Here is a 26,536-nt window from a genome sequence, read left to right as displayed (position 1 = left end):
TACACGTCCAGAGGTTTAAGATGAAAAACTGTTTCTATAGCCCAGGCTTAGGGTCTCTGTGCTGCATGCAGTCTAGGGACTTGGTGCCCTGCATTGTAGCCACTCCAGTGGCTGAAAGGGGCCATGGCTTAGGCTATGGCTTCCAAGGGTGCAAGCCTCAAGCCTTGACAGCTACCATGTGGTGTTGAGCCTGTGAGTGCACAGAAGTCAAGAACTGAGGTTTGAAAACCTCTGCCTAGATTTCAGAAGATGTATGAAAATGCCTGGATACCCAGGCAGAAGTTTGCTGTAGGGGCGAGGTCCTCATGGAGAACCTCTGCTAGGGCAATACAGAAGAGAAATGTGGAGTGGGAGCCCCTACGCAGAGTCCCTACTAGGGCACCTCCTGGTGGAGCTGTTAGAAGACAGCCACCGTCCTCCAGACCCCAGAATAGCAGATCCACAGGTAGCTTGCACCATATGCCTGGGAAAGACACAAACACTCAATGCGAGCCTGTGAAGGCAGCTTGGAGGGAGGCTGTACCCTGCAAAGTCACAGAGGTAGAGTTGCCCAAGACCATGGGAACCCACCTCTTGCATCAGCATGATCTGATATGAGACATAGATTCAAAGAATATCATTTTAGAGCTTTAAGATTTGACTGCTCTACTGAATTTTGGACTTGCATGTGATCTGTAGCCCCTTTATTTTGGCCAATATCTCCCATTTGGAACAGCTGTATTGACCCAATGTCTGTACCCCCATTGTATCTAGAAAGTAACTAACTTGCTTTTGATTTTACAGGATCATAGGTGGAAGGGACTTAGCTTGTCTCAAGGCGTGGACTTTTGAGTTAATGCTGAAATGAGTTGAGACTTTGAGGCACTGTTGGGAAGGCATGATGGGGTTTGAAATGTGAAGATACCAGATTTGGGAGGGGCCAGGGTGGAATAATGTAGTTTGGCTCCGTGTTCTCACACAAATCTCATCTTGTAGCTCCCGTAATTCTCATGTGTTGTGAGCAACCTGGTGAGAGATGATTGAACCATGGAGGCGGGTCTTTTCTGTGATGTCCTCATCATAGTGAATGAGTCTCATGAGACCTGATTGTTTCAAAAATGGGAGCTTCTCTGCACAATCTCTTTTTGCCTGCTGCCATCCACATAAGATGTGACTTGCTCCTCCTTGCCTTCCACCACCATTGTGAGGCCCCCTCAGCCATGTGGAACTATAAGTCCAATAAACCTCTTTCTTTTGTAAATTGCCCAGTCTCTGGTATGTCTTTATCAGCAGCATGAAAACGAATGAATACAGCACACCTCAGCATTAAAAAAGCATCTTGCCTTTGGTTTTAGCAGAACTGAGCTTGGTTTATACTGGAGTTTCTTTTCTCTATTGGAATAGCACAGATAAAGTGAGTCTTTTCAGTTTTAATACATTTTCAGCTCTGTTTCTCTTTGACACTATTCTACAGGATCATAAGTTTAATGTAATGGTTACTTAAAGAGAAAGGAGCCTACATAAGACTGCATTCTCAACCATATAACTGTGTCTATACATTTTTACACAGTTTGCATGTGAGTGGGTCAATACATACGGTGAGTGTATTGTTTATTAAAATACCACAGACTGGGTGACTTAAACAACATAAATTTATTACATTTTCACATTTCTGGAGACTAGAATTTCAAGATCAAAGTGACAGCAAGTTGGGGTTTCTCTGAAGCTTCCTTCTTAGTTCATAATGGGCAACTTCCCACTGTGTCTTCATGTGGTATTTCCTGTGTGTGCGCATCACTTAGTGTCTCTTTTGTGTGTCCAAATTTCCTCTTCTAGTAAGGACATCAATCAGTTTGGTCTAAGGCGTAACCTTATAAGCTCATTTTAACATCACCACCACTTTTACTTATCTCCAAATATAGGCACATCCTGAGGTAGTGGCGTTTAGGGCTTCAACATATAAATTTTGGGCTGACAGAGTTTAGCTGAGTACCTGAGATACGTTAGTTACAGTTGTAGGTAATGTGGTTACTACAGTGTGTAGTGTTTAAGAGGCTGGGCTCTGGAGTTTGAATGCCTTTATTATATTGACTGTCGTCATTTGCAAGATCACTGCTTACAAGCTGTATGACCTTGGAAAAGTTATAGAATCTCATCAAACCTCAATTTCTTTACCTGTAAGAATTAAATGGTACTTAATCTTTATATTTATTGCTGTACCTAACTGCATGAAAAGTGTTAGCAAATTTTATTTCTTTACAATTTTTTTTTTTTTTTTGAGGTGTACTCCAGGCTGGAGTACAGTGGCGCGATCTCGGCTCACTGCAAGCTCTTCCTCCCGGATTCAAGCCATTCTCCTGCCTCAGCCTCCCGAGTAGCTGGGACTACAGGTGCCTGCCACCACGCCTAGCTAATTTTATTATTTTTAGTAGAGACGGGTTTTTCTTTTAGTGCAGACGGAGTTTCACCATGTTAGATAGGATGGTCTTGATCTCCTGACCTCGTGATCCACCTGCCTCAGCCTCCCAAAGTGCTGGGATTACAGGCGTGAGCCACCGCGCCCGGCCTGCAAGTTCTTGTATAAAGATAGATTATCTTTTTCTAACTTTGCTTATAAATCTAACAGTTTCATTCTTGCTTACTGTAAACACACACACACAAACACACACACACATTACACATATAAAATTTGCAATGCTTTTTTGCTAAAATTAGGTAGACTCTTAGCTATTTCAGAATTAATTCGTTATGATTTATTGAAAGACTGTAGTTCCTCAAACCTCTGTTTTCTACTGTCAGGATAAATCCTAGGAGACTTTAAAATGCACTAAATTTTTAAGTGATAAACAGTGTGGGGCCATGGGTCGGGGGTTCAATTAATATCAACTGTAGGAGGAAGCTTATTGTTGTTTCTAAAATAAAATATAAACCATATGAAAACGTTAATACAATTAAAAATTAAACATTGAAACTCCTGTCTTCTTAATCCTAATCTAATAAAAGCAATAATTATGTCTATAAATAGCAGGGTCTATATACTTAGTAAACAAACAATGCCCATCCCATTCTATTATTGGATAAAATGAGATGCCTATCTCTATAGTTTCTTAGTCTTTCCAGACAAACAGAAAGGAATTCCCACAGAGGGAGTGAAGTTAGTTGACAATGGAACATTACCAGCCAAGAAGGTGAGTAAAGGCTGTTTTCCAGTTCGTGTCTTTTACAAAGGAGAATATAGACATGTTAAATTGATGGGGAAAAATATTAGAATTATAGAAAAGGAAATTTAAAAATAAACAAAATAAAAAAGAAATTATTTCATCTTTTAAGATATATTAGAATATATAAATTCTGCTCATGGTCACGACATACCTCTTTCTGCCCAAGTGATTGTGTGTGTGTGTGTGTGTGTGCATACACAGGGCTGTATCTAGTTAAAGCACTATAATGTCTGGATTCTTTCTGACCTGTATAAAAGTCTGTGAGATGGCCATGGGGAAACTCAGAGAAATTAAATTTATAAAAAGTGAGAAAGTGTCAAGGCTGAGATGACCATCCCAGCTAGCTCCTACTGCAGGTTTCTTTTGTGACGCCAATTTTGGCAGGTAAAGAAAAGATAATAACACCTAATTGGCTGCCTCACAACACTGCATAAACAAATCAAAAGAGCTAATGAATGGCAGGTTGTTTTGAAAGCTGTGGAAGGTGATCTAATCATAAAAGAGTATAGTTATTTATTAACTATTATGATCATCAAAGATCCCTCTGTATAGAGAAAGAGAAGACTTTAAGAATGATATGGTAACTTTATATTTTGGAAATAACCTTTGTTTGTAGTAGCATTACTGATCTACAACAATTTTTATAATTTTCTCATTTCCTCCCCCCATATCAGTATTCTTCAGATTCTGGCCAATCTCATAAATGTGTAAGATTGTAAAGTTCATAGGTTTTATTATCTAAGCCCACTCCTTTCTAATGAGAGGAAGAAAGTTTCTACATGTTTGATGAATAATTGAAAGAGTTAAAAACAAGGATGATATTTTGAGTTAGAAGAATACCCTGATAACCTAACTCTGACCCAAACCCGAGTTCTCCAAAACTTCAATCCCATTCATTTAAATTTAATATTCATGGTGATTTTCAGGAATGAGGAGTGATTAACAAAGCATGTGATGAATCACCTCTGGATTTACAACATTCCTAAAATGAAATGGAGGAAAAGCCCTAATGAAATGAACCAGCTGATGGGTACTTCCCATTTTGGGGGTGCTCACTGAATCTTCTTTTTACTACTTTCTCCATTTGGAAAATGTATCAGTTTCAAACTTTTTATTTGTGATTTCAGAAAGGGCTGGCATCACTGAGGAGCTCTTTTCCAGTAAGAAGGAAACCAGTGTCTTCAATGTTTCCTCATAGTAGAGATTCCTAAGACAGGCAATCATCTTTTTGTTCTTCTGTTCCACCCTAGTACCACTTCCACTCCTGGGAATATTCTCCATTTGGGCTAGACTAGGGATCACTAGAGCATAATACACAGTCATTGATTCCATTTTAAGGCATCAAACTGTTTTACCATCAATAACAGAATATATGGTTGGGACACATTTCGTATGGTCTGACAGGGCAGATGAAAGATAAAAAATTAGTATTGATATGTTAATATTTAGAAGAGACTTTTAGCGAAAGAGACAAAAAATCAATGTTGGTTGAAACAGAGCAATAGTTTTGGTAAGTTTTAACAGGTAATGTTTTGATTTGTTTAGGCATTATGGTTTAAAATACAATTAAAAGGGAAAAAGTGAACATATATCTTTGTAGTTTAATTTCACCTCAAAATGTGTTTGGGTAGTTATTCTACGCTGAGTAAATGTAAATCTATGGGTGAAATCCACCATCAACAGATGCTGACTTTTCTTGGTATCTTAGAAATTATCTAGTACAACCACATTATTATAATTATGTACAAATGCAAGACCAGCTATCATTAACTATCAAGCTTATCACATAAACTTGGTATTTGCTCTAAGCACTTCTCTATCTCTCACACACACATGCATTATATATATGATTTATCTCTAATCCTCTTAACACTAGTACAATGTAGGTGTTATTATTTTTATTTTACATATTAGGAAAATGAGACTTAGAGAAAATAAGTGACTTGTCCAAGGCAACATGGCTAACAAGTCAAGATTTGGACCCAGATCTACCTTGCTTCAAAGCTGGGTTCATTTCTATCCCCACATAGGTGAAAAGACTACATAGAATAGAAACAGATTTCTGAAACACTGTCTCATTCTCTTTCCATTAAGCTATGATGGACTTTGATTTTCTAACCTGTAACAGTCATGGAATTTGAACTCGCTCTGCATGTTCAGTAATTTTACTATTCCATTGGAAAGGAGCCAAGCTACAACAATAGTGCAGACCTTGAAACCAACGATTATATGTGGGTGTGTGTGTGTATTTATATATTTCATTTTTTTTAAGATGAAGGGAGTTTTGCTCTGTCACCCAGGCTGGAGTGCATTGGCGCGATCTCGACTCACGCATCCTCCGCCTCCCAGGTTCAAGTGATTCTCCTGCCTCAGCCTCCAGAGTAGCTAGGACTACAGGTGTGCACCACCAAGTTCATCTAATTTTTGTATTTTGTATTTTAATAGAGATGGGGTTTCACCATCTTGGCCAGGATGGTCTTGATCTCCTGACCTCATGATCCACCCGCCTCTGCCTCCCAAAGTGCTGGGATTACAGGTGTGATCCACTGTGCCTGCCCCAATGATTATATTTTTAGAGGAAATAGTTTCACGAGAGAAAAAAGAAAGGACATATCTCACTGTGATAAATCTCATAATATTGGCATACTCCCTAAGTTGGGCAACCTTGATCAGTTTTCTGGAACCATCATAAAAAGGCCTTTAATTGGATAAAATCTTGAACTTTTCTTCTATGGATGTGAAGACCCTGAGAAGTACTGGAATGAAACAATTTGGCTCTGGTTTCAGTCATCTTCACATGTTTCTTCAGGTGCTTTCTTAAGCTGTTGGGGCAAAATAAGCTGGTAGAAAAAAAGGTATCACTTGTAGGATGAAAGAAGGAACTACGGAGAAGAAACTTTCTCTAGAAAAATATCACATTTACATATTTATAATTGTTAACAACTTTTTCTTCTTTTCTTTTTGGGAGACTAAATAATGGGACAATACAGGAAGAAACCTAATTTAGAGAAAACTGAGCCAAATTTTTCAAACAGTAATATGGGTAATCACGGTAATCACGGGCTATGGAAAGTTAAACTGAGTCTCCAATGTTTATGATTATGATGTTTGGCTGGAATATAAAATAAGGCTCCAGAATATAAAATATCCTGCAGATTGAGAAGTTTTAAAAGTAGTTACATACAAGTTTTATTTTTCCAACGTTTCTGCCTTTTCTAATGTCTAAGGGTGAAGCAGTATACGGAGAGGAAAGAATGCTGTGTGTGTGGTCTGCTTGAAAGTGCTGGATGTCTCCTCTGCCTGCTCCAACTAAACTGTCTGCTTATGAGAAAGCCATTGCCCCTCTGAGTTCCTGCCTCCCCATATATTCAACATTAGAACTTTGCTAGGTTATCTTTTAGGGTCGTTCAACTCTAACATATATATGAGTCTGTGACGCTGAACTCAGACACTTCAGAACACCTACAAATGAAAGGCACAGGAACCCTGGGTTTCTCTAGATGTGGAAATCTTTAAATCTATACCTGACCAGTAGGACAACCAATCTGTCTTCCTTTCCTCTCTCCTCCCACTTATGAAGGGAGTCCAGTCAAAAACATGTTTATCTACAAGGTAGTATATCTGGTATTTCTGGGGAATTCAGTTCTTATATAGAATTATAGAATATTCAACTTTGAGTAGGGTCTGTGGACTCAATCCATTGTGTTCTGGGGGAGGTACCATGAAAGCACATTACTACTTTAGAGATAGATATTCTCTGTTCAAACCTGACACCCTGTCGGTATCCCAAAGGATAGAAGCTAAAGTGGTGTGGTATGAGTCCTATGACCTTGAACAACTGGTTTTATGTGGGTGTCACCAGTGCTTTATAAAAGTAAACTGCATCCCCGAGTTCAGTCATACTGCACCAGCTGAGCAATGCACGGAGTGGACCTGTAGGCGACTTGCATCATCTTCAACATGAAGATAGCCACAGTGTCAGTGCTTCTGCCCTTGGCTCTTTGCCTCATACAAGGTGAGCAATTTGTGTGTAATCTAAGCTTCTTGCCACACAACTCAAAGCCCTGGGGAAGGGACTTTTCTCCCCCTACTCCTGCCAAAAAACATTTATGTATGTATATATAATCCTGAAATATCTTGCCAGACACAGAGTTCTGAAGATTTATATATGTGGCTTTATAATTATGTTGTTATCTTTAGAAATGGCAAGTAGTTTGAGATAATCTGAATTTTTTAACCATGAGAAATTCTTCCATTAATTCTTTAATTCTGAAAACTGAATACATTCTTCTTCACCTTCCTCTTACTAAATGTATCAATTCATAGTACATATACTTATCTACATAATAGACATTTAAAACTTAATTGTAAATAATATATGTATTTTAATGTTATAGGCATAAATGAAATATTTTTAAAAATTCAATCATCTGTTCTTATTTTAAAGCAGTAGAGTCTTCTAGCTTATTTTAGTCTTGTGTTTTCAAGTGCTAAATGGGTTGAAAGCATTTCTTCCAAAGAGTGAGGGACTTTTGTGGGAGGTGGAGGGTAGATTTTTATATTTGCTATTTAACCCTAGGAGAACACAAATTTCCTAGACTTATGTTGCTCTGAAACATTAAAATTTTAAAAAAGAAAAATTTTAAAAAAGAGAAACTCAGAGATAGTCTGAAATCATATACAAATAATGCCCACTTTCCTAAAATAGGTGTATAAGTACAAAAGAGCCTATGTTAATGAGAGAGTATAATAGCTGTGATCTTAATCTTACCTTCTGTCAGATCTCTAACTTTTGTAGCTGTAATAAGGAGGTAGAGGTGCCAGAATTCAGAAAATTAAATTGTATTTATATATCCTATAAATGTAATGCTATATTATAGTTTCAACTGAAACTATAATATAGTTTCAAAATTATATTATAATTGATATAGTATTTTGCATGTATGTTATGTTGTAATTTTAAAAGGGAGGCTGCCATTTATTGCTCCAAAAGGACTTTTTGAAGATGAGTGATTTTGATGGGGTTAGAATTCACATAAATATTATTTTCCAAAGTAATTGTAACTTTCTGAGTGATTAGACCTTTGTGAGTATATATACTAATCTCCTGGTCCAGCGCCCTTCTTTTATTTGCCATGGTAAATCTTAATGTGTTCAAAAACAATTTGTGGTTTTACAACATATTGTCATTAAAGCAATCAGGACACTACATTAAATGAATTGTTTTGTTTATTAAATATTGTACATTTCCTTAACTTTGGTTTCTATATTTTCATCCCAGATGCTGCCAGTGAGAATGAAGATCAGGTTAGTCCTGCTTTTTCTGTTCATTGAATTCATTCCAAGATTCCCAAAGAAAAATGGTTTGTGGCCAACACCTTCATGTTAATAATGCAAACATATTATACTGGTAGGTACTAATAGCTTTTGTTAAAAACACAGAAACAGATTTTTATGAATCAAGACATGAATATTTCTCTCTCTCTCTCTCCCCTTCTCCCCCCTCTCTCTTTCTCTCTCTCTCTCTCTCTCTCTCATACACACACACACACACACACACACACAGAGACACACACACGCCCAACGTATTAATGATGATGGACGTCTGCAAGAGGCAATTTATCATGTTAAATGAGCACTTTAACATTTCATAAACAAAAAATAAATCAACTGGAAAACTACTGTTGTTCCATTTAACATCTGAACAAGCCATGATACACCACATAGGAAGATAAAATAAATTTTCTAGTAATCATTATGCAAAAGAGGGTGCTCTGTGTCTTGAAAGTAGTGTATATAGTTCATCTATTAAATATTTATTGAGCATCTATTAGATGTCAGACCCTGTTTGAGATGTTGGTGATATTTTTAAGTAAACAAAATAAATGAAATTCCTGCCCTGAAAATTACATTTTAGTGTAGGAAGACAGACAAATTTATAAGTAGCTTAGCAAAACATATGGTACATTAAATAATGACAAATGCTAGGAGAAAAATAAATCAGGAGGCATAATAGGATCCCAAAGAATGGAGGTGGTATCCATTCTCATAAGGGTAATCAGGGAAGTTCTCTCTGGAGCGACAGTATTAAAATAGGGATCTGAAGGTCATAAGGGAATGAACCATGAAGGTGTTTGCAGTTTACAACAGACCAGACAGAAGCACCTGTGAGCACAGAGGCCCTGATGCAAGAAGGCGCTTTACCAACTCTTAAAACTCTTTTGTTTGGTAAATTAAAAAATCATTTTCTACTAGAAGTTAATTTTTTTCATCTATTTGAAAGAGAAGATGACCAATTACTCTCTGACACATATTTTGTATATTTATATCACACACACTGCTATGCATGCTCTTAATTCAGCACTTAAAACACAATTTTAAACGTTTTGCTGAATATGTGTCAAAATTTGCTGTATCTCTGGCCATGAACATTAAAGGAATAAAAATGTGAAACAGCTATTCTTTACGTTGAAACTCTGAGAACCATGGTTATAATACTCTCTTGACGTATTTTGTTGCAATTATTTTATTTATTTATTTATTTAATTATTTGTTTTTTAAAGAAACTTCTTACATGAATGTTCTGGATAATTTTATCATGCTCTCTACTATTTCATCTAAGTTTACTGATTAAGGAGAAGTCCAGAAAGTTCAGTGGAGTAGAAAATAAGCTAGACTTTTGGGAAGCAGAGAGCATGCTCACTTGGTTGTTTTATCCTGGAAAAAAGAAGGATGTTATATAAAAAGAAGGATGTTATATATAAAACCATCATTTTCTTTTTCAGAGTCCGTGATGATGGTTGGTGATTTGTGGCAGATACTGGGACTTTTACACTGATATTTTTCATAGCATTAACCTCCATTTCACTGAAAACCATTTTAAAAACAAATTTAGTGACTTCTTATATTTGGTATTAAAGGCAAGAACACAAAGAAGTAATTATTTATTTGGAAGCCTTTCTAATCAGAGTTTTTGGATACTGTGTCAGAAATGAAAACTATTGATGTAGTCTTTTTTATGATGCTGCGATTTGGTTATTTTCCAAGTTTAGTAGCTTGGGTTCCTTTCAGCATGATAAAAGCATGTTAAATGTCATAAACATGAACCTAAACAGCAGGGAAAAGCACTGCAGCAATCTGCAAGGATCTTAAGCATGCTTAAATTTGTCATCACCTAAGAGTCATTCTTCAGGCAAAAGCAAGCTGGTCAGTGCTCTAACAATGAGATAGGACAATGGCAGCTCCTGGAGGGTTTTATTATAATAACTGGAGATGGACAATAGAAGACTGCAAATTAGGCCTCAGCCAGTGAGGGAAACAGGAAGAACTTGGCCCTAGAGGGCTCCAGTTTTCCTGGGACATGCTGAGAAAAAGAGAATAATGGCAACAGTAACAAAACAAAACAAAAACAGGCCAGGGACTGGAAGTTACCCTGCAAGTAAACAGTCGCTGAAAAGTCATCTACTCAACTCAGGAGGGCTTTTGATCTAAATATGCTTCTGTTTCAACCCTCTCTATTGTGGTCATTGAAAGGGTATTCCATTTTGCTCAGAGAAAAACTCTTCTGCTGCTTTCCATTTTTATGGTCTTTTCCTGTTTCCCAAGAGAATACATTGGATAATTTCATAACTCAGAAAAATAGCACTGAATCTCATCTTAACTAATTAATCACTGTGAACAAGTTTCTTAACCTATTATCTGGGCCTCTGATGCTCAGTTTGTAAGAAAAGGAGTCTTTCTAGGAATTAAGCTCTCATCTAATAGTGACATTGGATAAGTCCAATTTAGGGATTATTCTGATTGATGCAACTCTAATTATTTTTTTATAAGTAGAGACAAGGTCTCATTATATTTCCCAAGAGGGTCTTGAACTTCTGGCTTCAAGCAATTCTCCTGCCTTGGCATCCAAAAGTGCTGAGATTACAGGCATGAGCCACTGCACCTGGTCTGATGCTACTCTTTTATGATAAACATTCAAAATTATTTATAGCTTTATTCCAGGATTATCATGAGTCTTCTACACGCTTTCTATAAGACTTACTTAATAAGGGATTTTTTTTTTTTTTTTTTTTTTTATTACAAAGGCCTCAGGCCCTTCTCTGATTCTACTGTATGGATTTTAGGATCAATTATATTCAGCAAGGTAAGCACAACTTGCAAAGTTGGCATTTGATACTGTACAGTCAGAGATCAGACAGATCTCAAGATGCCCAGTAATTAATCTGTGTCCAGAAATTACTACTGTGCTACTCTGATGGAGTTACTGTGTAGTGATAATAATCTTAGATACATTTTAGCATGCCATCCTTAGCAAAATTTCCCAGGGCTGGTCTGTGATATTTTTTAGTGATTCTCCTTCACCATTAATCATTTTGCAAGTGCTACCAACTGCCTACCATTTTTAAGAGGCTAGATTAAGAACAGCTTTATTCATCCAGGCAAGTATACTTCTGTTTTACCTACCTAATGCTGTATCTATGGCACCTGGCAAAGTATAGTAATCTAATAATAAGTGATTGCTGGCTCATTCAGTGATGATCATAAAGATATAGGAGACTACTGGAGTTCAAGACCAGCCTGGGTGACATAGTGAGACCCTCCGTCTCCCAAAAATAAAATAAATAAATAAATAAATAAATAAATGAATAAATAAATAAGAAAGAAAGAAAGAAAAAGCACAAAACACCCCAGATATAGATATAGGAGTCTAAATAGAAACCTTTAGTAAATTTTTCGGAAGAGGTTGTGTTTGTCAGAGTTGAAGCAAAAGCTTTGTTTGTTTCCTGGTACAAGCAATTTGAAGCAGATTTTTAAAAAAAATCAAAACAAAAACCAGCGAAAATCCCCTTAGATTCCAAAGGCTTAATCTAAAGACCTTGTGAATTTTCACTGGGTACAGAGGTGGATGCTTTTAATCCCAGCACTTTGGGAGGCTAAGGCAGGTGGATCATTTGAAGTCAGGAGTTCAAGACCAGCCTGCCCAATATGATGAAATCCCATCTTTGCTAAAAAATACAAAAATTACCCAGATGTGGTGGCATGCACCTGTAGTCCCGGCTACTCAGGGGGCTCAGGCAGGAGAACCTCTTGAACCTGGGAGGCAGAGGTTGCAGTGAGCTGAGATCACGCCACTGCACTCCAGGGTGGGCGACACAGCAACATGCTGTCTAAAACTAAATAAATAAATACCTAGTGAGTTTTCTAAATTAAAAGGGAATATAACATTTTAAAGTCATACTTTACTAGGTAGCACATACTTTACTAGGTAGCACATATTTTAAGCTCCTAAAAAAGAATGCGTGATGTATAGCAGGACTTTCATAAAATGTACTGAATGAATGAAAAGAAGGAATTACCACTTTTGAGGGTCATTGTACTTTCTATTTCCCCACCAATTCTATTATTTAAAATGTTTCCACTGTCCTCCTTAAACTTTGTATAACACAGTTATTGGTATTTACAAAACTAAAAGCCCAAAACAAATATAGTAGGATTTTAGTTCCAAATGATGTGTCAAAAAAATTACGAGAGAGAGAGAGAGAGAGAGAGAGAGAGAGAGAAAGGCTTATGCAACTATTGAGAAATTTCCTCAGTACTTCCATGGATTCACAAGATTTGATTCTGATGGTAGTTATAGTAGTGTTGATGGCATTTGTGGTGATGGTGGTGGGGGTGGGAATATGGGTTTTTTAAAAAATATAACACAAATTTGAAAATGCAAAATGGTTAGGCCTCTCCCAGAACCTCGGAAGGGGGATGTGACAGTGAAGGGCCCTGAATCTTAAGCTTTTTTAGCTTTAAGGTCAGTCTGCCTGTGCTCATAGTCAAATGATAGATCAAGGGACATGAAGTTCTTTTCAGAAAATAAACCAGCCTAGAAATTTGTTTTCCCAATATATAGAACCAAGAAATCCTTTTTTCATTTAACACTGTTAAAATTTCTAGGAGCTGATATGTTGCAGTACACCCATGGGGAAATGTAGGCAGACATTTTATAGTGTTCAATGCTCAAACACCTTGCCTCAGTCCTTCAGCAACATTTTCATATTCCTTTTGTGGCAATTACTGTTGGCACACTGTGTACTAGGTACTTTATATATACTATCTTAGCATATTCCAGTAATAATAATGACAATCGCCACCAACATCAAAACAATAATAATAAAAAAGGAGGAAGAAGGAAGGAGGATAATTTATTAATTGAATGCCTACTATGTATCAGGCATTCTTTGAAGGCTTTACATACTTATAGTTAATCTTCATAAAACCTTTGAATTGTGTGCATATATATGTAGATATACATATATCTACATATATATCAAAACAAAGCTTTGTTTTGATGTAATTTCAGCTAACACAACTTTTTTTTGGCATTATCTTAGGAAATATGCCATGAATTTCAGGCATTTATGAAAAATGGAAAACTGTTCTGTCCCCAGGATAAGAAATTTTTTCTAAGTCTTGATGGAATAATGTTCATCAATAAATGTGCCACATGCAAAATGATACTGTGAGTAAAGGTTTCTTTCTTTCTTTGCAATGTTTCAGTTAACAGCTAGTCTCTGAACTGGTAAATGTATTCTTTTTCTTTTCTTTCAAGTGCATTTTTCTAAACCGAAATGGTTAAATAAAAGTGCTGAGCAGATCACTCTGACATCTTCCATCAGATAAAGTTGGATAATTGCCACCCACCTGGAAAGATTTTAATAATCACTCGAACAAGATTCCGAAAGCATTCCAGAGGGCCGGGTATCAATACCTTCTGTAGCACTCTATAGTGTTTTGAGGATGTAGTTCCACTTTGAACTTCCTGGTTTTGGAAAAAAATGAAGTTGACAAAGAAAGTCAGATTCCCTGGGCCTGTTAAGACCTGATTCTGTTGCAGCCTAGGGACTGAGAAGATTGGCTTAAGCATAATGCCAGACTCTCCTTGTGGCAGCCACCCAGCAGAAGGACTTAAGCAAGGTATACCCTGATTCTGTGAGCTGCCAGTGTCTTTAGACACCTAGCATTATTCTAGGATGAGATAAACTAAAGGGTAGATGATAGTTTCCGACTCCTTGCAGCTCAGAAATAATTAGTATCCTGGTAGTTTAGCAATCTCTAACCAATGCTTCTTAACTTGATTTCCTTCTCTCCATTGTCACCCCAAAGGTAAAAGAAGGCTTGTGTTATCAACTGCAGATCCTCAAACCAGAATGTCCTAATTTGTTTTTGAAAAGGAAGGTTAGCCTCAATTTCTGACCACTGTCAAAACTTCAACACTGGTAGCAAGCCAATACTGAGCTTACTCACTTAGGATAATTATGTTATAATTGGCTTTTTAAATGTCAAGTTGGTGTGTGTCACGGAATTTAATTTGAGGATTGACGTAGTCAATCATATTGGGATAACGAAGCTCAGATCATTTGTTCATGCACTGCTTCTAGTGAAGAGATTGTGACTACAAAGAAGCCAGGACAAGATTTAATAGAGGATGGGAGGCCTAGGGCTGGTTGAATAATTCTTTCTTCTTTTGAAAGCTGAATGTAAACCAGCAGCTGTATTATTTATTATAACATTTTCTTCTTGTTTCATAAGATATTTTAATATGATACTGAAAGTATGAATATAATAAATCTACTGAAAAATAATGTAAAACCAAAATGAAATGCCTTAAGAGTCTGAAGACAATTTATTATTTTGAAGTTACTCATTCAGTTATTATTTTTATGACTTGGGTAAATTATGTTGGAAGAAAATTGTTTTTTTTAACCTGGAAAAAAAGGAGGCTATGCAAGGCATAAAAGCTGTCATCAGATTGCTAAAGAACTGCCTTATGGAAGAGAAAATTGATTTGCTCTGTGGGTCTCTAGATGTTGGAATTAGAACCAATATAAGCAGGTTCAATGTGAATATTCTCTTTCAAAAACTACATTCAAAGAATGGGGCAGATAGCTTTGAGAGTTGATGACCACCTGGCTGTTGGAAGTATTCCAGGAAGGTAGTCTGTTATGCAGTTAAAGTTAGAGATTCTTGCCTATAATGATACCATGTTCAAGATATTTTTCAATGTTGAGGGGAGATCTGAGGTCCTGTGTCCATTTCTGAACATGCTATCCATTTTGACATGCCAGGCTAGGCTGAGGAGGGCAGTCAAACTTAAGTTTACCATACTAGCTGTTATTCCTAAAAGTTGAGCAAACAATGTTAAAACCATGCTATTTCTTGTCCTCTTCCAGGGAAAAAGAAGCAAAATCACAGAAGAGGGTCAGGCATTTAGCAAGAGCTACCAAGGCTACTGCCCCAACAGAGGTGAGACTATTTGGAGTCAACCTGTTTACTTTTGAGAGGATGTTTGACTCTATTTAGAGCTATCTGTTTATTCCTTAAGTACTAGGTCATACCTGTTTTGAAGCCAACAACTTAGAAGGGAGGGAACATGGGTTAGTCCAGGGGTGGGCTAAATATCTGGTACATCTTGTCCATAGGCCCAACCCATGACCCAACTCTAAAAACATTTTAGGCACTGACAGAAACTAAGAGGTGGAGTGAGCCAGTGTGATGTCTGCCTTCCACGGCCATCATTTCTCATTCCTCTTGTCCTGTCTTAGCCCGAAGAAGAGCTTTCCTGGGACTGTAGAACTAAGTTCAAATCAGAATTCTTATTGCCTGTGTAACTTGGAAAATTTATGTATCTCTGGATCTCAATGTTTTCATCTATAAAATGAGTTTTAGACCAAATGGAAACTAAGTTCTAAAAGCCAATCTCAGGGTTTAACGTGTTCTAGCAGGCATTTGACTCATTCTATTTCCTTTTTCTTTTGCTCTTTTGCTTTTTACTGTATATGTTCCAGTACCTGGAGGGTCCTCCTAATTCGACTAGAGTTGGTTGTTCATATCTATTTTGCAGACAGGGACTCAAACTAATATTTTGTTTAAGAAAAGTGTTCTTCAGTTAAAAAAAAAAAAGGGGGGTCATAAAACATTAAGAAGTAATGTAGAAGGAAGGAAAGAAACTGAAAATTTATCCTACTATATAAACCATTTCACTTTATAATTTTTTTCATTTATAAACATTTTAAAAATCTATACAAAATTATAAAAATAAAATTAAAAAAATAAAACGCTGGGGCCCAGATTGGTGGAAATATATATCTAGCCTACAATATCTCACAAATGGGTTATTGACAAAGTTGGGACTACCACCAGCTATTCTAACCACCACTCATATTGCCCCAGGTCTCCTATGCAGTTTCTTCACTAATTTCCTCTGTCTTTTCCTTCTCTGCTGGTCCCAACACATAATTAAAATAATCAGTCAAGGTTAGTACACCTTAATTGCTTATAACATCCATGGTCTAACAACGCTGGAATCTTTCTTGGCAGTGTTAGCCAAGAACGCCTGAGAACCTCAGCCTCCATAGTAAACATAGTCTACTAAATTATTTGCCTGGGCTCAACCAGTCTCACTTTTCAAACAGTAACAGACACCACAAAATTGATCAATAATTGGAAACTCTTAATCTGTAGCAGAAGAGAGCTACTTTTATATTCTACAAAATCTGAAGTGGCAACTTTATATGTGTCTTATTTGCCACATTCAAAGAGTGGCTCACTTTCTAACATCCACTGTCCTCTTCCTCCTCTGTCTTCATCATTAAAAAATGATATATCTATGGTGTTTAAAAATATAAAATATGAGGAAATGACAAAAAAGCAAAATACACACAAACATACCGATTTTAACAAACCTATCAAAAAAATATAGCTAGTTAGATGTTTCCATATGTAGACACAAATTTATTGAATTTTAATCAAGTAGGAGTTTTAAAAAAATAAAATTGCAGTCTTAAGAAATTAAATTACTCTTTGTTAATATTAGTGACACACATACACACACATACACACACACACACGCAAACTGTAAAAAAAAAAAAAAACCCTCTAGATAAAACTTTTGTAGCGATGTGGTTCACTACTTAGGAAACTACTTACATAACTAAGTAGTAACTTACATTAAGTTAAGGCAGTTAACGTTTGGCTGTGTGCCTTTCAAATAAGTTCTGTCTAAATTTTTCCTTGTCTCTGTATTTGAAAGGATTCATCCAATTATACCATGTGTTTTTTCTTGTTGTTGTTTTTCTCTCTACTATAAAACAGAACAATGTGCTCATTTTTTCTGCTTAGATTCTTCCCATCAAAAATCAACCCTGCTACTCACTCTCAGAATAAGGTGCTCTGCATTTCAAGGAGTTTTCTCCTACAGACATCCTCTCACTCTCTCTTTCATCACTAATTTTCTTTTCACTAGTATGTCACCCTTTCGTTTCCCGACTCTAGTATTCCCTCCATTAATAAGTATTGTTGGTACTGCCTCCAAAGTCTAACTCCTTTTCTCCATTTCCATCCCTACCATCTCAATCCAGTCATCCATAATTTCTGATCTGTGGTGTTTTGGTACATGCAAAGACTTGTTTTTAATTGATGAATTCATTCATTCAATGTTTCTCATGGTTTCGGTTGCCAATTTTATAGAATATTAAGTTCACCCGAGTGTATGCGTGTGTTTCTGAGGTCCTTTTTTTTTTCAGATTCATTTATTGCTTTAATAACTAGTATGGTAAGTCCCCCTTCTTAGTTCATGTTGTTAAAAGCTGATGGACCTATGCATAGATATATGGTTCCCACATACATGACATGTTAGAGATAAAAATAACTGAGTTTTTAAAAACTTCATCTCGAATTTGGTAACCCAATGTGTTTAGAGATACAAAGAATTTGTAAATTAATTTGGGTAAAATTGACTTTTTACAGTATTAATTTTCTCAACTCATGAGAGTAGAATAGTTTATGAATAATTCATATAACTTTGATCTACTTTATAAAATTTGTAAAATATTCAGAGATTTTTATAATTTTTGTTAATGTTTTAAAAATGTATAAATTTATTACTATTTTGAATATATTTTGCTTTTTATTATATTTTATCTGTTTATTATTGATATGGACAAATTCTATTGATTTATTCAGATTAATCTTATGTCAGACAACTTTTGTCTTTGCTCTTGGTAGTTGATCATATTATCTACATATAACGAGAGTTTTATAATATTCCTTTCAATCTTAGCACATCTTTCTTTCTTTTCTTATATAATTGGTAAAGGATCCAGACTTCAATAGTTAAATACTAGTGATAGTAATGAACATCAAAGAATCCCCTTGTCTTTTCACATTAAAGGAATATCTCTAAAGTTTCTCTATTGAGTGTAATATTTATCACAGTGGTTTTTACCTATACACTTTAGCAAGTTTGGAAAATTCCTTTCTATTTTTAGTTTCCTGAAACTAAAAGTTTTGCTTATTATTAAAGTCTTTTAATATAATATAAAATAAAATAATATAAAATAATATAATATAAAATATAATATAATATAATATAAAATAAAATATAAAAATTATATTATATTTTAATATAATATAAAAGTGTTGCTTATTATTAAAAGTCTTTTCTGCAACTATTAAAATAATTTGATTTTTAGTCTATTGACATAAATATCTGAATATATTTCTTAATGTTAAACTATTATTGTTTTCCTAGAGTAAATCATACTTTATAATATATTTAAAATAAATTTCTGAATTTGGATACTAACATCTTATTTAGAAAATTCGCAATTATATTCTTAACTAAAGTGAATCTCCACTTTTCTCTTGTAAATTATTCTTATATGATTTGGGAATTTACATAAAATTATCCTAAGGTGTAACACTTTAGAGTATGACTAAATGAGATGGTCAGCAGATCCTCTCCTCAGAAAGCAACTATAAAGCTAGACATAATTGACCGAAAAAAGAAAAACATTTTAGCAATCTGAAAATTGATCAGTAGTCTATACCAATCTGAGAATCATTTATCTTGAAAAACTGCTGACTTTAGGAGTAAAAAGAGAGGTCTGTAATGTTCTTGCTCAAGGATATTCCCATTTCACCCTGTGGCTTGGTTGGCACAGAGGTTCTATACAGGGAAGGGCATGGATGTCAGCAAAGGCATTGCCATTGTTGAAGAAGGCTAACCTAATTTGGAGTAATGAGCAAAAGCCATACCCAGAGGTGTTTTCAGTGTAAGTGATAATCTTCACCAACGGTAAGGAAAATGGCCTGAGGTTGCAGTCATAATTGAAGCAAGGGTATTCCTGGCTGAGTCTTCACACATGGTCGAAAGAGCCCAAAGAGGGTCAAGAGATTCACAAACTCCTAACTGACTATAAAGCTGTGCATATCCACTTCATAAACACAAAATGTCCCAGTGAGAAGCAAATGCTGGGGTAGATGTAAAAGTGGCCTGAACTTTGCATGTCCTCCCCTATACACAAACGTCTATCTGAGAGGATGAAAGCATTGTTAACTTGAAGTATTTGAACACAAACTGTGTTAAATCCTTAGCTGACCACTAAGCTACAAAAATACAGGGGAAAAACATAGGAAGCCAGGCTTAAAAAATAACTATGATAAAAACTATCATAATTTTCTTAGCAGGACATCAGCAGTTGTAATTATGCGAGAGGAAGATTTCAAAGACTTAATCCAGCCACAGAAGCAAAAAAAAAAAAAAAAAAAAAAAAAAAAAAAAAGAATAAAAAAGCAGCAAAAACAATGTTTAAAGAAAAAATTGTAAACCTGAGCACTTATTATCTAAAACATTCAGTTTTTATAATCAAAATGTTCAGTTTTTATAATCCAGGTTAGTGAGATTAAAAAAAAGTTTTCATTCATAGTTATAAAATTTTCAAAGTAACAACAATATACAACCCATACTCAAGGAAAAAATTAGTGGAATTTGTCTTTAGCTGTGTACAGATGTTAGGTTTGGCAGACAAAGACTTGAAGCAACTATTAAAAATATATTCAGGATACAAAAAAAATCATGTTTGAGGGTTCACAAGAAACTATAATAACAATGAATATGCCAATAAAAACTTTCAATGAAAAGATACAAATAAGTTTTTAAAAGACCCAGTGAAAATTCTGGAGTTGAAGGGCACAATAACTGAAATGAAAAGTTACATAGACAGGCTCAAAAGCAGATTTGTGAATCCTTACAAAAAAGAATTACCAAACTTGAAGAACGCTTAATAAAAATGAACAATGGAAATACAGAGACAAACAATAGAGAAGAAAAATGAACAAAATTATACACTTTTTGAGACAGCAGCAAGCAAGCCAACATATGCCTAATGGGAATACCAGAAATAGAGGTATTTATCTAATACCAGAAATAGATAATAAGGAATACAAAAATTATTTGAAGAAACAATGGCCTAAGATGCTTACATTGGATGGAAAAAAATTAATTTTAACATTTAAGAAACTCAATTTACCCCAAATAGAATAAATATGAAGAGATCCACGTGTAGCTAATCATGATTAAAATGCTGAAATAAAGAAAAACAGAGAGAAAATTTAGAAAGTGGCAAGAGAAAAATGACACATCCTATATACAGGCTATATAAAATTAAAAGCTGGCCCCTCATCTAAAATAATGAAGGCCAGAAGGCAGTAAAATGACATGTTCAAAATGCTGAAAGAAGAAAAGATTAAGTAATATTTTGTATTCTCTAAAACTATCCTACAAAAATTAAAACAAAATAAAGATATTACCATACTAAAGAAATCTGAGAGAGATTTTGTTTTTAACACAACTACCTTAAAAATAATAATGAGGGAAGTCATTTAGCTGAAAGGAAATAACTACCAGATGGTAGCTTGGACTCACAGACAGAAATGAAAAGCACCAGAAACAGTGAAAATTGGGTTAATCTCTTAGCCTTTTTTAAAGAAATAATCCTAATATAAAGCAACAATTATAATGTTGTTTTATCAGGTATATACATATATGACAACAATAGCATAAAGAGTGATAGAGAAAATAAAGCCTTATTAAGGCAAATCTGTATTTTACCAGGATTAAGAATTATTCTGAAGTAGTTTATAATAAACTAAGGTGCATATTGTAATTACTAGAGTAGCTACTAAGAAAATAACATATATAATAAATATATAACATCAACAAAGGAATTATAAAGGTGTACTAGAAATATTTAACCCAAAACAAGGTCGTAGTAGAACAATAGAGAAGCAAAAACAGACAAAAGTATATTGAAAACAAATAGAAAAATAGAAATGTAAATTCAACCATATCAGTGATTATACTAAACATAAATGGTTTGAACATCCCAATCAAAATGCAGAAACTGACAAATAATAACAAAGGAACTGTAAGCTATCTCCAGTAGATGCTCCTTAGATTCAAAGACACAAACAGTTGAAATGATAAAAGATCGGTACCATGCTAAGTTTAACCATAAGGGAGCAGGATTGGCTATGTTAATATATGATAAAATAGACATTAAGGCATTATTAGAGACAAATAGGGATATTTTATAACTTTAAAAGTGCTAATACGTTAAGAAATATAACAATGATAAATGTATACACACCTAACAGAGGCTCCAAATTTATATAACAAAAAATACTATAATTAAAAGAAATAAAAAGAAGAATTCAAAAATAATTGCTAGGAATTTCAATACTCCACATAAAATACTGATACAACAGCTAGACTACATATTACCAAACAGAATACTTGAAGAATACTATCAATTAATTCAACCTAAACTGAAATATAGAGAGTGCTTCTACATTGATTGTAGAATATGTGTTATTTTAAAGCAACAGAGGAATGTTTTCAGGATACACTATATACTGAGATACAAACATAATACACTTTAATATATTAAAATCATATATAGTAGGTTTTTTTTTTTTTTACCACAAAAGAATTGAATTCAAACCCAATAAGGAAAATGAATCATGAAAATCACCAAATATTTAGAAATTAACACGCTTCTGAATAATTGGTGGGTCAAAGAAACAATCTTGAGAGAAATTGGAAAATAATTTGAATTGAAAGAAAACAAAAAGACAACAATTTAAGACTTATTGCACTCCTCAAAAGCACCTTCTAGAGGTTTAAATGGTTTAATCAGAAATAAGAGATAAGATTCAATAATTTAAGCCTCTACCTTGAGAAGATTAGAAAATGAAGTTTAGCAAGCTAAACCCAAAGCAAGCAGAAGAAAGGACATATAAGGATTAGAGCAGAAATTAATAAAGCACAAAACATACAAATAATAGAAAAAATTAGTAAAACCAATGTTGGTTCTTTGAAAAGATCAGCAAACCTGACAAACCCTTAGTTTTATTTTGCCTTCAAGAAAAGAAGACAAAGATTACCAAAAGCAAGACTGAGATAGGAGACATCAGTATGTGCCCTGGAGAAACTACAAGACTTATGATGAATATTATGAAAAATATTATGCCACCACATTAAATAACTTAGATGAAATAGAAAAATTCCTAGAAATGATCAAATTATTGAAAATTGACCCAAGAAGAAATGGAAAATAATAATAGACTTACAGTATAAGTAAAATAAATACATAATTAAATTTTAAAAATGCCCAAGAGCAGATGACTTCATTGGCAATTTCCGTTATATACTGAAAGGAGAAATAATATGAATCCTTTACAGATTCATTCAGAAAGAAGAGGAGACACTTTACAGCTCATTATATCAGTCCAGCATTATTCCGATACAAAATGTAGAAGATACCACAAAAGCAGAAAACTACTGACAAATATTCCTCATAAACATAGACAGAAAAATCCGTAACAAAACATTGGCAAACTGAATCTGCAATATGAAAAAAATAAATAAATAATTACCAAATAAGAAGTATCCCAAGAAAGCAATGTTGGTTTAGGAACAGAAAATCTATTAGTCTAATACACTATATTAATGGAATAAAGGGCAAAACCACATGATTATCTTAATAGATGTTGAAAAATCACTTATGAAAATCCAGCACTCTTTCAAGATGAAAACTCATACAAATATTATCAATAGAAGTAAGCTTTTTCAGTCTGTTAAAGAACATCTGTGAAAAATCTACAACTAGCATTATAATTAATGGTTAGAGAATGAATGCTTTGCCTTTAAGACTGAGAAGAAAGCACAGGGTGGTTTACTGTCACCACTGCTATTCAACATTGTACTGGAGGTTCTTAGCCAGTATAAGGCAAAATTAATTAATTAATTAATTAAATTTTTTATTGGAAATGAAGCAACTATCTTTAATTCCAAAACATGATGCCATATGTGAAAAGTTCTAAGGATCCACAAAAAGAAAAATTACTAGAACTAATAAATGAGTTTAGTAAGATTTCAATGTGCAAGATTAATAATACAAACTCTATTGTATTTCTATATACTAGCAATGAACAATTTGAAAATTTAAATATTAATTTCATTCACAATAGCATAAAAATGTAGAAATAAATTTAACAAAATGAATTCAAGACTTATACACTAAAAACTATGAAATGGTGCTGAGAGAAATGAAAGATCAAAATAACTAGTGAAATAAATAGTCCATGTTCATAGATGAGAAAACTCAATATTGTTGAGATGGCAGTTCTCCCAATATTAATCTATAAATTCAACATATTCCCAATCAAAACCTTGTCAGGCTTTCTTTTTGGTAGAAGTAGAGCAGTTGATCCTACTATTTATATAAAAAATATTGGGACACTTAACAGTAACTGAATTTAAATTTTGTTATAATGCGATAATGATCATAATAGTGTGCTATTATTTCAAGATAGGCATAAAGATAAGGGGAATAGAATTGAGATTACTTACTTTTATGGTCAGTTAATAGTTAACCAACATGTCAAGATAATGCTGAGAAAATTGAATATAGTTAATTTTAAAAAACAGAATTTTACCTTATACCATACACAAAAGTTAAATTTTATTTTAGTACTAAATGTGAAAGCTAAATATATAAAACTTCTCAAGTAAAATATCAGAGGAAAAAAATCATGAACTTGGGTTAGGTAGAGTGACTTCAGATATAAAATCAGAAGCACAATCCATGAATACAAAATTAATAAAATGAAATTGTAAAAATTGCAAATTTGTGTGCTTCAAATGACAACAAGAAGTCAATGAAAAAGCAAGTCATAGGGAGAAAAAATAGTCACAACTTATAAAGTAGGTAAGGACTTAAATCGACAAAATATAAAAACCTCTTATAACCTTATAAGGAGACAACTCAATTAAGTATAGATATTACACCAAAGATAATAAGCACATAACCAGTTGTCCAACACCATTTTTAGGAAAATGCTAATTAAAACCACAATGGGGTATCACTACACATACCCACTAGAATGACTATAATCACAAAGACAGAAAATACAAAATGTTAAGGGTGTGGAGAAACTGGAACACATATAGATAGAACGGGGTAATATACAAGGTTACAGCCACATTGGAACACAGTTTGAGAACTTCTTAAAGATTTAAACAGATTGGCCATGTGATCCAGAAAGTTCAGTCCTAGGTATTCAGTGAAGTGAAAATACATGTCCATAGAAAGTCAGGCATGTGAATATTTATAGCAACATTTTTAAAAATAGTTCTAGACTGAAAATAATCCAAATGTCCACTGCTGGATGGATAAACAAAATGAGTATATTTATACATTGAAATATTATTCAAAAATAACAAGGGATGTGCTGCTGACAATTTTGCAATATGGATGAACTTCAAAAACACTATGCAAAGTGAAAGAAGCTAGAATTAAACAATTACATATTTATAATTCCATTTATATGAAATGTCCAAAAAGGGCAAATTTACAGAGTCAGAAAAAAGTTTAATGATTGCTTGAAGCTGAAGCTGGGAGCTGGGACATACTGTACAGAAGCACAGGGGAATCTCGTGGGGTGATGAAAATATTTTACGACCAGGTTCTGATGATGGTTGTACAACTCTATTCATTTACTAAAAATCATTGAATCACTTTCAATCACTTTAAATGGGTGACTTTTATAGTATGTAAGTAATACCTCAATAAAGCTGTTTAGAATTTTATTTTTCAGTTTACATAATTGTAACTGCTTTGGAATGATTTGTACATTACTATTATTTAATACAAGTTTTCCTAGACCTTCAGAAAAATAGACTGTAAATCTATTGGGACTGAGTTATTTTGGGGTGGGAATATCTCAGACCAATATATCAATTGGATTAATGTTTATTGACCTGTAGTAACAAAGGTAGTTATCTTATACTTTTTTTGTAGTCATATATCCAATTTGGTTTTCAAATGTATTAGCATACTGATACTTATAAAATGCTTTAATCATATTAATGTCTCAACATTTATTTGGTTATTTTTAATTATCATTCCATATATTTTTACTTTTCATATTGCTTTCTCTTTGGTCAGTCCTACTAGAAATCTTTTGTAACAGGTTTTTTGATAATATTCTCTGTTGTTTCTGTTTTCTATGGTGTTAATTCTTGTTTCTTTATGTTCATTGCTGTTTATTTTACAATGGGATTGAGGAATACTTTAAATTTAATTTTTAAAAAATTTCTGACAAATATATTTAAAGATATTAATAATTATATATCTCAGGATTTATGATTTAAGTATTTCTATTCGTCATTATTTTCCAAACACTTCTTAATTTCTCTACCCCAATGTTATTTAATAATAGATTATCTAATTTTCAAATATGTGGAACTTTTAAATATTTTATATTAACTTTTAATTTTATTAAATTTTGGTCAGATAACATAAATAATGTAGTATTGATTATTTGTTATTTCTTAATACTTTGTGACCTAACAAATATTCTGCTTTTATGAATGTTTTATACATTCTAAAAAAAATGTTTATTTTCTGTTTCTTGGCTGTAGTTGTTCATAAAAATCTAATGGCTTAAGATTCTTTTTATTTTACTTAATACGTAAATTTCTGAGAAGTGTTTGCTTAAATCTCTAACTCCAGTTATTGATTTATTTAATTCTATTACATTCTATTTGTATTGTTTGACATATTTAAAGTCTATATTATTAGGTGAATATATGCTCATGATTGTTATACTTTCTTATTCTTGTCTTTTCTTACTTCATATACTGTCCTTTTTGTCACTTATGACACATTTTTGGACTAAATTCTAATTTTTAAGTGTTAATTTGCTGCATATGTTCTCTTCTTATTCATTTTTGTCTTGTATATTTTTATTATCATATTGTTTTGATACTTGCATGCCTTTTAGTTTTAATTTTTCTCAACACATGGGTTGATTCTTTTTTAAACATCCAGTTACCAATTGTCTCTTAATTTTTAGGTATAGCCCATTTGTATTTACTGTTATTTCTGTTATAGTAAGACTCGGTTCTTTCATTTTAAAAATATTTTCAGTTACTATACTTA

At 33.8% G+C, this 26,536-nt stretch overlaps 1 protein-coding gene across 2 annotated transcripts in view; it reads left to right on the top strand.

The window, feature by feature from the left end:
- Window positions 1-7,066: 7,066 nt before the first annotated feature.
- The window catches only part of SPINK5 (serine peptidase inhibitor Kazal type 5), a 74,608-nt gene continuing 55,138 nt past the window's right edge, over window positions 7,067-26,536 (top strand). For both annotated transcript variants that reach the window (XM_008014898.3, XM_008014896.3), the window contains exons 1-4: window positions 7,067-7,215; window positions 8,482-8,507; window positions 13,583-13,710; window positions 15,422-15,494. In XM_008014898.3, coding sequence (XP_008013089.3) covers window positions 7,161-7,215; window positions 8,482-8,507; window positions 13,583-13,710; window positions 15,422-15,494 — 282 coding nt within the window. In that variant the 5' untranslated portion in view covers window positions 7,067-7,160. The remainder of the gene's footprint in view (window positions 7,216-8,481; window positions 8,508-13,582; window positions 13,711-15,421; window positions 15,495-26,536) is intronic.

Source organism: Chlorocebus sabaeus, chromosome 23 (assembly GCF_047675955.1).
Source record: "Chlorocebus sabaeus isolate Y175 chromosome 23, mChlSab1.0.hap1, whole genome shotgun sequence".
Classification (NCBI taxonomy): Eukaryota; Metazoa; Chordata; class Mammalia; order Primates; family Cercopithecidae; genus Chlorocebus; species Chlorocebus sabaeus.
The sequence above is the reverse complement of the archived record's forward strand: the minus strand, read 5'-3'. Positions and strand labels throughout refer to the sequence as shown.